At 44.8% G+C, this 12,623-nt stretch overlaps 1 protein-coding gene across 12 annotated transcripts in view; it reads left to right on the forward strand.

The window, feature by feature from the left end:
• Positions 1–12,623, forward strand: part of CCDC88A (coiled-coil and HOOK domain protein 88A) — a 204,214-nt gene that overhangs the window by 17,861 nt on the left and 173,730 nt on the right. For all 12 annotated transcript variants that reach the window (XM_089663901.1, XM_089663902.1, XM_089663904.1 and 9 more), the window contains exons 2-3: positions 3,512–3,581; positions 11,181–11,239. In XM_089663901.1, the coding sequence (XP_089520027.1) occupies positions 3,533–3,581; positions 11,181–11,239 (108 nt within the window). In that variant the 5' untranslated portion in view covers positions 3,512–3,532. The remainder of the gene's footprint in view (positions 1–3,511; positions 3,582–11,180; positions 11,240–12,623) is intronic.

Raw genomic sequence — 12,623 nt, forward strand, 5'->3', positions numbered from 1 at the left:
CAAAAAAGTTTTGGAGTTACTTTTGTAGCTCAAATTGGGCAGATTAATGCATTTTTGGTGCGTTTTTATTCCCATAGATATCCATTGAAGCATGCTAATTGCACGTTTTCATGCTCTTTAGTGTGTTTTGTCTCATGACCAAGAACGTTTTTCTGGCATGGCAAAACATGGCAACAATTGATTTCACTGATTTTAATTATTTTTTCTATTGGCTAATCCAAAAATGCTAAAATTAAAAAAAAGCCTGAACATATCGCTCACAAACATTCGCAAACATGCATAAAAATGCGCGAAGGAACGCACTAAAACACTACGCTCAGGTGTGAATGGGGCTTAGATGTGTTAGTGCAGGGCTTGAATTTTCCACTTGCCTGCTTGCCAATGGCGAGTGGAAATTATGGTGGGGGCGAGTGTGTCCCCCAGGGCCGTCTTGCTGAGCAGACTCGGAGCTCAGGCCGGATCTGTCATTGGCACTGGGAGCCGTCAGACTGCTCAATAGCTGAGCGAAGTGAAAGCAAAGCAAGGAGTGCGTGCTGTCCTCTCTGCCTCCCCCTAGAATGCAGTACCCGGCTCTGTGAGTGAACAACGAAGTACTGCAACTTTTTATGGGGGGGGTGTACGTTTGTGTGTGTGTGTGTATGCATGTACAATTGTACATGTGTCTGTGTGTATGTACATGTGTGTATCTGTACATGTGTTTGCGTGTATGTACGTGCCTGTGTGTGTATACATGTGTCTCTGTGCGTGTGTGTACATGTCTGTGTGTGTGTATGTACATGTCTGTGTGTGTGTACAGGTGTCTCTGTGTGTGTTTTTGGTGGTGAGTAACTCTAAGGCCTGGCTAGTAGCTCAGGACTTGAAATTTTAAGCCCTGTGTTAGTGTATTTGTTACTATTAGTACATCTAGTACTCACCCCCCCCCCCCCCTCAGACTGACAATGCCGCTGTCCAAAGGTGCCCCTTGATCCAGAGTGGCGGCGCTAATACAGGAGGTGTTTTACTGGCCAGATCACCAGGTAAAAACAGAGGGGAAAAAACTATAAGAAAAAAGAAAACTAATGCAGCCACCACATCTATTGATTGGTAAGATGCAATATATTACTTTTTTGATTTTGGGTTTAATACCGCTTTAAGGGCTCCTTGTCACTGCTGCATTAGTTGTACTTTCAGTTACATGCATTTTTTTCATGCTGGGCCATTGAAAAACATGTACGCATCTAAAAAATGGATGAAAAAAGCTGCAGGCGACATTTTGCTAAAGCACAGATGGAAGCTGTCCATTGGAAACAAACCAAACTGTACAGAAAGAGAGCAAAGGGAAGTCTGTGCCATTGTAATCAAACATTGGCAAACCCGAATAATGGAAATGGGCCGTAAAGGCGTGCCAAGGCTGGAGCCCATCATTTCTCAGAGGAGAGTTTATAATTGCAGCTCTGCCATGAAGACATGAAGGATTTGGGTTTTTTGGGCGAATGACATATATGCTTTTTTTGGCATATTTGTATTGCATTATGAGATATTTGTTAAAGTGTTACTAAACCCAGACCCTGCATTCACTATGTCTGGTCTCCCCAGATCCTGCATTCACTATGTCTGGTCTCCCTGGACCCTGCATTCCCTATATCTGATCTCCCCGGACCCCGCATTCACTATATCTGATCTCCCCGGACCCTGCATTCACTATATCTGGTCTCCCCGGACCCTGCATTCCCTATATCTGATCTCCCCGGACCCCGCATTCACTATATCTGATCTCCCCGGACCCTGCATTCACTATATCTGGTCTCCCCGGACCCCGCATTCACTATATCTGGTCTCCCCGGACCCTGCATTCACTATATCTGATCTCCCCGGACCCTGCATTCACTATATCCGGTCTCCCCGGACCCTGCATTCACTATATCCGGTCTCCCCAGACCCTGCATTCACTATATCTGGTCTCCCCGAGCCCTGCATTCACTATATCCGGTCTCCCCGGGCCCTGCATTCACTATATCCGGTCTCCCCGGACCCTGCATTCACTATATCCGGTCTCCCCGGACCCTGCATTCACTATATCTGGTCTCCCCGGACCCTGCATTCACTATATCCGGTCTCCCCGGACCCTGCATTCACTATATCCGGTCTCCCCGGACCCTGCATTCATTATATCCGGTCTCTCCGGACCCTGCATTCACTATATCTGGTCTCCCCGGACCCTGCATTCACTATATCCGGTCTCCCCGGACCCTGCATTCACTATATCCGGTCTCCCCGGACCCTGCATTCACTATATCCGCTTTCCCCGGACCCTGCATTCACTATATCTGGTCTCCCCGGACCCTGCATTCACTATATCCGGTCTCCCCGGACCCTGCATTCACTATATCCGGTCTCCCCGGACCCTGCATTCACTATATCCGGTCTCCCCGGACCCTGCATTCACTATATCCACTCTCCCCGTACCCTGCATTCACTATATCCACTCTCCCCGTACCCTGCATTCACTATATCCGGTCTCCCACAGTACACAGAACATGGAAATGCAATTATTTTAGTAAATATAAAGTGCTAATTACCTTTTCTCATCAGAAGTTAGAGCAGTCTTGTGACATAGTTATATCAGTGTCCAGCAGAGCACTGGTTAATCTCGTAGGAGTTTTCATTTTGCTCCAGAAGGATGCAGGACCCCTTACCTCTGTCTGAACAGTGCTGATTGGCCCTGTGCTGATCATATGCACTCTCACAAGAAAGAAAAAAACCTCTCTAGCAATAAATACCAAACTGAACATGTGAAGAGTGTCTCCTAGAGCTCTGTACTATCAGCAGATGGATTGGGGGCAGTAGAAGAAGGGGAGGATCAGAGAAGACAGGATCAAACAGCCTTTTTACACAATGCAGAGGATTAACCCCTTAGGTTGCACAGTGAGTATAACAAGCATGCTTCCCTGCATATACAGACTGATTTTACTGTTGTGGGTTTAGTAACACTTTAAAGTGGTTTTAAACTTGTTTTATTTTTAAATGTAACCTACAGGTCTGCTTATAATAAAGCTCAGCTGTCAGTAAAATGACGTTTAGGAGATAATCTCTCTTTCCTAAAGCTGGCGCATGCACTGGAACAGCATGCCCGTGCCGTTCCTTCAGAGCTCTGTGCCGTGGCCTGGGACTCCTGCGCGCATGTGCGGGAGTGACGTCATCGCGGCCCGCCTGTCAGACGGCCGAGGATCGCGAAGGACGTTGTGACGTCACCAGGGGGTTGCAACACATACTGGACAGGCGCGTTCCTTTCTAAAACTTGAGACTGTAGCGCGCCTGTCCACGCCAGAGGCTTGAGTTCCCCAGCAATTACCTGTGTGATATGGCGGTCCAGTCACCCCTGGTTTTATGGCGAGCCGGTTTTATTCTTTCTACATGCGAGTTGCCTGACCTATTGACTATTCTATCTACTAGAAGTGTACACTTCTCTGTGTTTTTTTTCTTCTTTATTGTCAATTATATAATATCCAATGTTTTTTTATTTTTTTTTCAGGAATCTTTACAGCAGTTGGTTATGATGTCTTTGCCAAATGTTTTAACTATTGGAAAAAATCCATTTTGCGGTGAGTAATGATGAATATTTCCAGTAGATGTAGGTGTGTGTATGGAGATGCATCTTGTTATCCCGTTCTGTGACTCTGCTCTCTCCTGGTTCTCTTACCTTTCTCAGCGCAATTTCAGTGTCACATACAACTCCTCCTCCTCCGCTCCACTTTCCGTTGGGGTACCCCAAGGGTCTGTTCTTGGGCCCCTCCTTTTCTCTCTCTATACCTCCTCCCTGGGCCAACTGATAACCTCCCATGGCTTCCAATACCACCTCTATGCTGATGACACCCAGGTCTATCTCTCCACTCCCCAGCTCACCCCCTCAATCTCCTCACGTATCACAAATCTACTAAGCTACATATCAGCATGGATGGCACACCACTACCTTAAACTCAATCTTTCCAAAACTGAGCTTGTAATATTACCTCCCCCCGATCCCCCACTCATGACTTTACCATTAAGATTAACAGCATAACCATTGGTCCTTCCCCTCATGCCAGGGTGCTAGGCGTAATCCTAGACTCTGACCTCTCCTTTGGGCCCCACATCCAGTCACTGGCTAAATCCTGCCGCCTCAACCTCCGGAACATTTCCAAAATCTGCCCATTCCTGACCAATGACACCACAAAACAACTCATCCCTGCCTTGGTTATATCCCGCCTTGACTACTGCAACTCCCTCCTCACTGGTCTACCGTTACACAGGCTGTCCCCCCTTCAGTCTATTATGAATGCTGCTGCTAGACTCATACACCTTACCAACCGATCAGCGACTGCTGCCCCTCTCTGCCAATCCCTCCACTGGCTTCCACCAACCCAACGTATAAAATTCAAAATACTAACCACAGCTTACAAAGCCATCCACAACACTGCCCCTAGCTACATCACCAACCTCATCCACAGATATCGCCCAAATCGCCCACTCCGCTCCTCCCATGATATCCTCCTCTCTAGCTCCCTCATCACCCCCTCCCACGCTCACCTCCAGGACTTCTCCAGAGCTTCTCTCATCCTCTGGAACTCTCTACCACAGTATGTCCGGTCAGCCCCCACCCTGCCTGCCTTTAGGCGATCTTTGAAAACTCACTTATTCAGGGAAGCCTACCCCACCTCCACCCAAGAACTGTAGTTGAGTCACGTCCATCAGATCATCGCCTACAGCTATCACCTTTTGTATCACCTCCCCCTTCCTTTAGATTGTAAGCTCCACGATCCGGGCCCTCCTATTCCTTCTGTACTGAAATGTATTGTAATTGTACTGTCTCCCTTATATTGTAAAGCGCTGCGCAAACTGTTGGCGCTATATAAATCCTGTATAATAATAATCCCAGCGCTGTTTTCAAGGGACTATCCAGGTGATCCGAGTGCCTGTACATGGTCCAGTCTTTGCTGCAGCACCCCTAATTCGAGTGTCGGCTGCACTGGTTGGACCATCTAAAGGGTTCCTAGAAGGCAATGAGAGCTTGTACATGTCAGGACCTCTCAATAATTCTCTTTTTTCTGCAGAAGCAGATACCAATCATTCTGTTTTATGAGGGGTGTTCAAGTCAAATTAGGGCTTTTAATTTTACAGGTATAAAAAGGGATGCTAGCGTGACGGTGCTACACGCAGTAGTAAGTGGCATGTATGTCCTATTACTGATAGGCGCCGCACATGTCGTGGGTCAGCCCACATGGAAGAAAAATATATTTTAAAAATATTCTTCCCAAATATATTGACATATATTTGAAATACTACAATTTTGGCCATATTCAATATATTTCAAAATATGTTTCAATAAATATATAAATATATTTACACACATACTGTATGTTGAAATGCATTTTTATTACAAAATATTTTTCAAAATAAATTTTCAAATATACTGTATGTCTTTAAAAATACATTTAATCTACATTTTTGGAATGCATTTACAAATATATGTTAAAATGACCTTTTTATATCTTAAAAAAAAATCTGAAGACTATATTTAAAATATATATATATTTAATATACTTTGTAATATATAAAAACACATTTCAACATGCAGTATATAATTGAAACATGTGAAGCATCTAGCCAAACCTTTGTTTTGTTTCTGATGCCAGGAGGTAGGTTGGGGTTTCTTATCATGTGACCGCTGTGATTGGCTGTCGCAGGGGGTCACATTATCGGAAAGCTCCTGATCGCAAGTAGAGATCGGGAGCTTTCCATTAGCCACCGATCTCTACTTGGGATCGGGAGCTTTCCATTAGCCACCGATCTCCGCTTGCGATCGGGAGCTTTCGATTAGTCACCGATCTCTCTCTACTTGCTATCGGGAGCTTTCCATTACCACCAAACTCTACTTGGGATCGGGAGCTTTCCATTAGCCAATGATCTCTACTTGCAATTGGGAGCTTTCCATTAGCCACCGATCTCTACTTGCATTTGGGAGCTTTCCATTAGCCACCGATCTCTACTTGTGATCCGGAGCTTTCCATTAGTCACCGATCTCTACTTGCGATTGGGAGCTTACCATTAGCCACTGATCTTTACTTGCTATCCGGAGATTTCCATTAGCCACCGATCTCTACTTGCGATCGGGAGCTTTCCATTAGCCACTGATCTTTACTTGCTATCTGGAGATTTCCATTAGCCACCAATCTCTATTTGCTATCGGGAGCTTTCCATTAGCTACCAATCTCTACTTGGGATCGGGAGCTTTCCATTAGCCACCGAGCTCTACTTGGGATCGGGAGCTTTCCATTAGCCACCGATCTCTACTTGCGATGGGGAGCTTTCCATTAGCCACCGATCTCTACTTGGGATCGGGAGCTTTCCATTAGCCACCGATCTCTATTTGGGATCGGGAGCTTTCCATTAGCCACCGATCTCTACTTAGGATCAGAAGTTTTCCTTTAGCCACCGATCTCTACTTGTGATCCGGAGCTTTCCATTAGTCACAGATCTCTACTTGCGATCCGGAGCTTTCCATTAGACACCGATCTTTACTTGCGATCGGGAGCTTTCCATTAGCCACCAATCTCTACTTGGGATCGGGAGCTTTCCATTAGCCACCAATCTCTACTTGGGATCGGGAGCTTTCCATTAGCCACCGATCTCTACTTGGGATCGGGAGTTTTCCATTAGCCACCGATCTCTACTTGTGATCTGGAGCTTTCCATTAGCCACCGATCTCCGCTTGCGATCTGGAGCTTTCCATTAGCCACCGATCTCCGCTTGCGATCCGTGGCTTTTCATTAGCCACCGATCTCTGCTTGCGATCGGGAGCTTTCCATTAGTCACTGATCTCTACTTGCGATCGGGAGCTTTCCATTAGCCACTGATCTTTACTTTCTATCCGGAGCTTTCCATTAGCTACCAATCTCTACTTGGGATCGGGAGCTTTCCATTAGCCACCGATCTCTACTTGCGATGGGGAGCTTTCCATTAGCCACCGATCTCTACTTGCGATGGGGAGCTTTCCATTAGGCACCAATCTCTACTTGCGATGGGGAGCTTTCCATTAGCCACCGATCTCTGCTTGGGATCGGGAGCTTTCCATTAGCCACCGATCTCTACTTGGGATCGGGAGCTTTCCATTAGCCACCGATCTCTACTTGAGATGGGGAGCTTTCCATTAGGCACCAATCTCTACTTGTGATCGGGAGCTTTCCATTAGCCACCGATCTCTACTTGGGATCGGGAGCTTTCCATTAGCCACCGATATCTGCTTGCGATCTGGAGCTTTCCATTAGCCACCGATCTCCGCTTGCGATCAGGAGCTTTCCATTAGCCACCGATCTTTACTTGCTATCCAGAGATTCCATTAGCCACCAATCTCTATTTGCTATCGGGAGCTTTCCATTAGCCACCAAACTCTACTTATGACCGGGAGCTTTCCATTAGCCACCGACTTCTACTTGCAATCAGGAGCTTTCCATTAGCCACCGATCTCTGCTTGTGATCCGGAGCTTTCCATTAGCCACCGATATCTACTTGCGATGGGGAGCTTTCCATTAGCCACCAATCTCTACTTGGGCTTGGGAGCTTTCCATTAGCCACCAATCTCTACTTGGGATCGGGAGTTTTCCATTAGCCACCGATCTCTACTTGTGATCTGGAGCTTTCCATTAGCCACCGATCTCCGCTTGCGATCCGGAGCTTTCCATTAGCCACCGATCTCCGCTTGCGATCCGTGGCTTTTCATTAGCCACCGATCTCTGCTTGCGATCGGGAACTTTCCATTAGTCACCGATCTCTACTTGCGATCGGGAGCTTTCCATTAGTCACCGATCTCTACTTGCGATCGGGAGCTTTCCATTAGCCACTGATCTTTACTTGCGATCGGGAGCTTTACATTAGCCACTGATCTTTACTTTCTATCCGGAGATTTCCGTTAGCCACCAATCTCTATTTGCTATTGGGAGCTTTCCATTAGCTACCAATCTCTACTTGGGATCGGGAGCTTTCCATTAGCCACCGATCTCTGCTTGTGATCCGGAGCTTTCCATTAGTCACCGAACTCTACTTGCAATCCGGAGCTTTCCATTAGCCACCGATCTCTACTTGCGATCCGGAGCTTTCTATTAGACACCGATCTCTACTTGGGATCCGGAGCTTTCTATTAGACACCGATCTCTACTTGCGATCTGGAGCTTTCCATTAGCCACCGATCTCTACTTGCGATCCGGAGCTTTCCAATGAAGGTGGTGTCATTGGGAGGAATGATGCCCCTTCATTGGTGTTAGTGGCAGGAATATTGCCCCATCATTGATATTAACAGGAAGAATAGCGCTCCATTTCTGACATCAGTGGGGATGGATAGTGTCCCATCAATGGTGCCACTGGGAGGAATGATGCCCCATCATTGATATTAGCAGGAAGAATAGCGCCTCATTGCTGACATCAGTGGGATGGATGGTGTCCCTTTGTTGGTGCCACTGGGAGGAATGGTGCTCCATCATTGGTGTCCATGGCAGGAATAGTGCCCCATCATTGATATTAGCAGGAAGAATGGCACCCCATTTCTGACAGTGGGATAGATAGTGTCCCATCGATTATGCCACTGGGAATAATGGTGCTCCATCATTGGTGTCAGTGGCAGGAATAGTGCCCCGTCATTGATATTAGCAGGAAGAATAGCACCCCATTTCTGACATCAGTGGGATGGATAGTGCCCCTTCGATGGTGCCACTGGGAGGAATGATGCTCCATCATTGGTGTCAGTGGCAGGAATAGTGCCCCATCATTGATATTAGCAGGAAGAATAGCGTCCCATTGCTGACATCAGTGGGATGGATAGTGTCCCTTCGATGGTGCCACTGGGAGGAATGGTGCTCCATCATTGGTGTTAATTGGAGGAATAGAGTCCCAAGGGCTGGATAAAAGAAAAGCAACCAGCCCCTGGGCCACAGTTTGGACACTACTGGTATAGATGGAGGAATCTGTCTTTTCATTCAGCCCGCTGGCTGAACAAAAAAACCGAACCATGTATGGTCAGCCTTACATATGTGCTGGTTGCTGGGTAGGCCTTTAGACCATCCCATTTACTGCCGAAAATAATCCAACAAATATACGATTGGAGAAGTCAGAGCGAAATGTCCTGCCTAATACAGTGTGCAAGTGTGAACAGGATATACCAAACCTATCTGTCATAACAATAGGTAAATTGTAGCAGAAAAGTAGAGGGACTTTTAACCACTTTCCTCTGGATGGACATCTTATGACGTCGCCAGGTTTTATTGGATACGATGGGATGATACTTGCAGGTACAGTCATCATCCCAGTATCAAAATGTTCAGCAGCCGATGCGGTTTCTTGTGGCTGTGCTGACGCATTTCAGGGTCATGTTCCTCTTCTCTAGGACTGGGTTGTTGGTATGATCACATAATATGGTTGAATTGGAAGTCTGACACAGAGTCATACAATAAAATAAATGTATAACATAAATACACAAATCATTGCATGATTGGAACACGACTACAAAATGCATTGATAATGGGTGTTGAAACACATAGCTGACTAAAGCTTGTTATGTGTATATACACATATGGTCCCATGTACTGTATATACAGTGCATTCATAAAGTATTCAGACCCCCTTTCCTTTTTTTAGATTTTATTATGTTGCAGTCTGATAGTACAGTTGTTTAAATTCATTTTTTTTCCTCATTAATCTACACTCAGTACCGCATAATGACAACGTGAAAACAGAATTTCAGAAATGTTTGCAAATTTATGAAAAAGGAAAAACTGAAATATGGGAACCTTCAAAAAAGAAGAAAGTTTTTTGTAGCCTTCCCCAGATTCGTGCCTTGCAATAATCCTGTCTCTGAGCTCTGCAGGCAGTTCCTTTTGACCTCATGGCTCTTGCTCTGATACAGTATGCAATGTCAGCTGTGAGGACTTTTATAGAGGGGTGTGTGCCTTTCCAAATCATGTCCAACCAATGTAATTTAACCCAGCTGGGCTCCAATCAAGGCGTAGAAACATCTCACCAATGATCAAGAGAAATAGGAGGCACCAGATGTCGGTGACAGTCAGATCCCCTCCAGTGTCATAATGCCTGACGCAGTCCCGCTATAAGTTGCTGATCGTCGCCATTATTAGTATAAAAATAAAAAAATAAAAAATTCCATTATATATACTGCCATTTGTAGGTTCATGTAAACCAATTAATTTACACGTATTGTGTTTTTTTTTTTTAGCAAAGATATGGAGCAGAATACATTTTGACCTAAATTTAAACGAAATTTGATTTTTTTAAAAAAAATTTTACTAGGCATGCTTAATAGCAAAAAGTAAAAAATATAGTTTTTTCCCCAATTGTCAGGTTTTTTTTTTGTTTATAACGCAATAAACAAAAACCTCAGTAGTGATCAAATACCACCAAAAGATAGCTCCATTTGTGGCAAAAAAGGACATAAATTTCATTTGGGTGCAGCGTTGCATGACCGCGCAATTGTCAATTAAAGTAACACAGTGCCGTATCACAAAAAATGGCCTGGTTAGGAAGGGGGGGGGGGTAAATCCTGTGGAGGGTGAGTGGTTTAAAGACCTGTAGTATCAGGCTGCAACAATTAAAAAAAGTGAAGGGGGTCTGAATACTTTATGAATACACTGTGTCTAGTACCATGTTTTTAAAACCACTAATTTTTATTGGATGTATTAATAACATTTTTATACTTTTTTGTTTTTAATATATCAGCACTTTTGGAGTGTTTCCTCATTGTTACATGAAGTCCTGTCTTCTTTTCTGCTATAATTTATTGGATCCAGTCTTGGGATGGAAGCTTTTGAGGATTCTGTTGTTTGTTTGGTAGCCCTGATTCCATTTCCCTTTCCTATTTGCTGGTTAACCCTGTGATAGGATACTTTCGAGAGGACACCATTGCCGGCCAGACTGGGGTTCTGATTATGAAAGCAGATGACACAGTTTCTGCCAAAATTGATTTAACATCCAGCATTATGAAGGTGATTAAACATCCGGCAGTCGATCTCCCCTGTGCTTAGTCCAGCAGATTTTAGTAAGTTAGGAAAGTTAAGTAAAGTGCAGAGCGCAGCTAAAATACAATTGTGATGATACAATAATGGTTTGGATTTCTACCAAGTACATATATTTTTATTTTACTTTTTGTTTTTTTTTTCTACCAGAGCAAGGTACGGAAGAGATGAAGAAGATGTTGCTGCTTATGCTGGGCTGTGCAGTTCAGGTAAATCACAGTCCTCATGCTAGTTAACTCAATTTTTGTAAATTTAAAGTTGATCGGAATGCATGTTTGTAGTTTTGGATGGAGTAGGGAAGTGCCCTTACCACCAGTGCCAGTGCCGCAACCACTCATCATGCCGGGCTGTGTCCAGAGTGCCTTCAGGGACACGATCCCCTGACTGGGGTCCCCTGCCCTGGACCTGTATAGCGCCCTACCGGAAGCCACAGGCAATATATAATTGTTCAGAGTTCCATCAAGGGCTCCAAACTTCAGCTGCCCTTATCCTGCACTGCTGCCCCACCAGACCACACTGACTCTTTTGTAGTTTTGGATGGCGTAGGAAAGGGTTAGCACAGGGTCGGACTGACAATTCATGGGGCCCCCAGGCAATAGGGGATCATGGGGCCCCTGTGTCCTTGCCCAAACTCAAAAGCCTATGAAAAAGGTACCAGGGGCATCTCATGGGGCCCCCTAATGACCCCGGGTCCTCGGGCAGCGCCCGAGTTTCCAAATGGTCAGTCCGCCCCTGGGTTAGCACCACTGTTGGTTTTTATTGGTATTAATGGCCCAGATAGGGGGATTATCTCTCTATTTTGGACTACTATAGTCACTAGGAAAGACAATGACTGTAAATCCAAAATTTTGTATCTGTCACCAGAATTGAAGGAAAGGATGAATTTTTCCAATGGGGACACCTATTCTGGTGACAACTGTCCTGTCTAAGCAGGGATTTCACTTCATTCCCTAGGAAAAAAAAAAGTTAGGTGTTTTAACAGATTTCTTATTTCATCCAAAAAGAAAAAATAAATAATGTGTGTGTGTGTGTGTGTATATATATATATATATATATATATGTGTGTGTGTGTATATATATGTATAATTTTTTTAATATATATTTTTTAATATATACACTCATCGGCCACTTGATTGGGTACACCTGTTCAATTGCTTGGGAACACAAATTGGTAGGCAGCCAAACACATGGCAGCAACTAACTCAATGCATTTAGGCATCTAGATGTGGTGAAGACGACTTGCTGAAGTTCAAACCGAGCATCAGAATGGGGAAGAAATCGGATTTAAGTAACTTTGAATGTGGCATGGTTTTTGGTGCCAGACGGGCTGGTCTGAGTATTTAAAAAACTGCTGATCTACTGGGATTTTCACGCACAACCATCTCTAGGGTTTACAGAGAATGGTCTGAAAAAGAGAAAATATCCAGCGAGTGGCAGTTGTGTGGAGGAAAATGCCTTGTTGATGTCAGAGGAGAATGGGCAGACTGGTTCCAGATGATATAAAGGGAACAGTAATTCATGTCAATATGGACCAAAATCTCTGAAAAATGTTCCCAACACCTTGTTGAATCTATGCCACAAAGAATTAAGGCA

The sequence above is a fragment of the Staurois parvus genome, unplaced genomic scaffold (assembly GCF_062004578.1).
Source record: "Staurois parvus isolate SC_StPar_1 unplaced genomic scaffold, SC_StPar_1.0 ptg001798l, whole genome shotgun sequence".
Lineage (NCBI taxonomy): Eukaryota > Metazoa > Chordata > Amphibia > Anura > Ranidae > Staurois > Staurois parvus.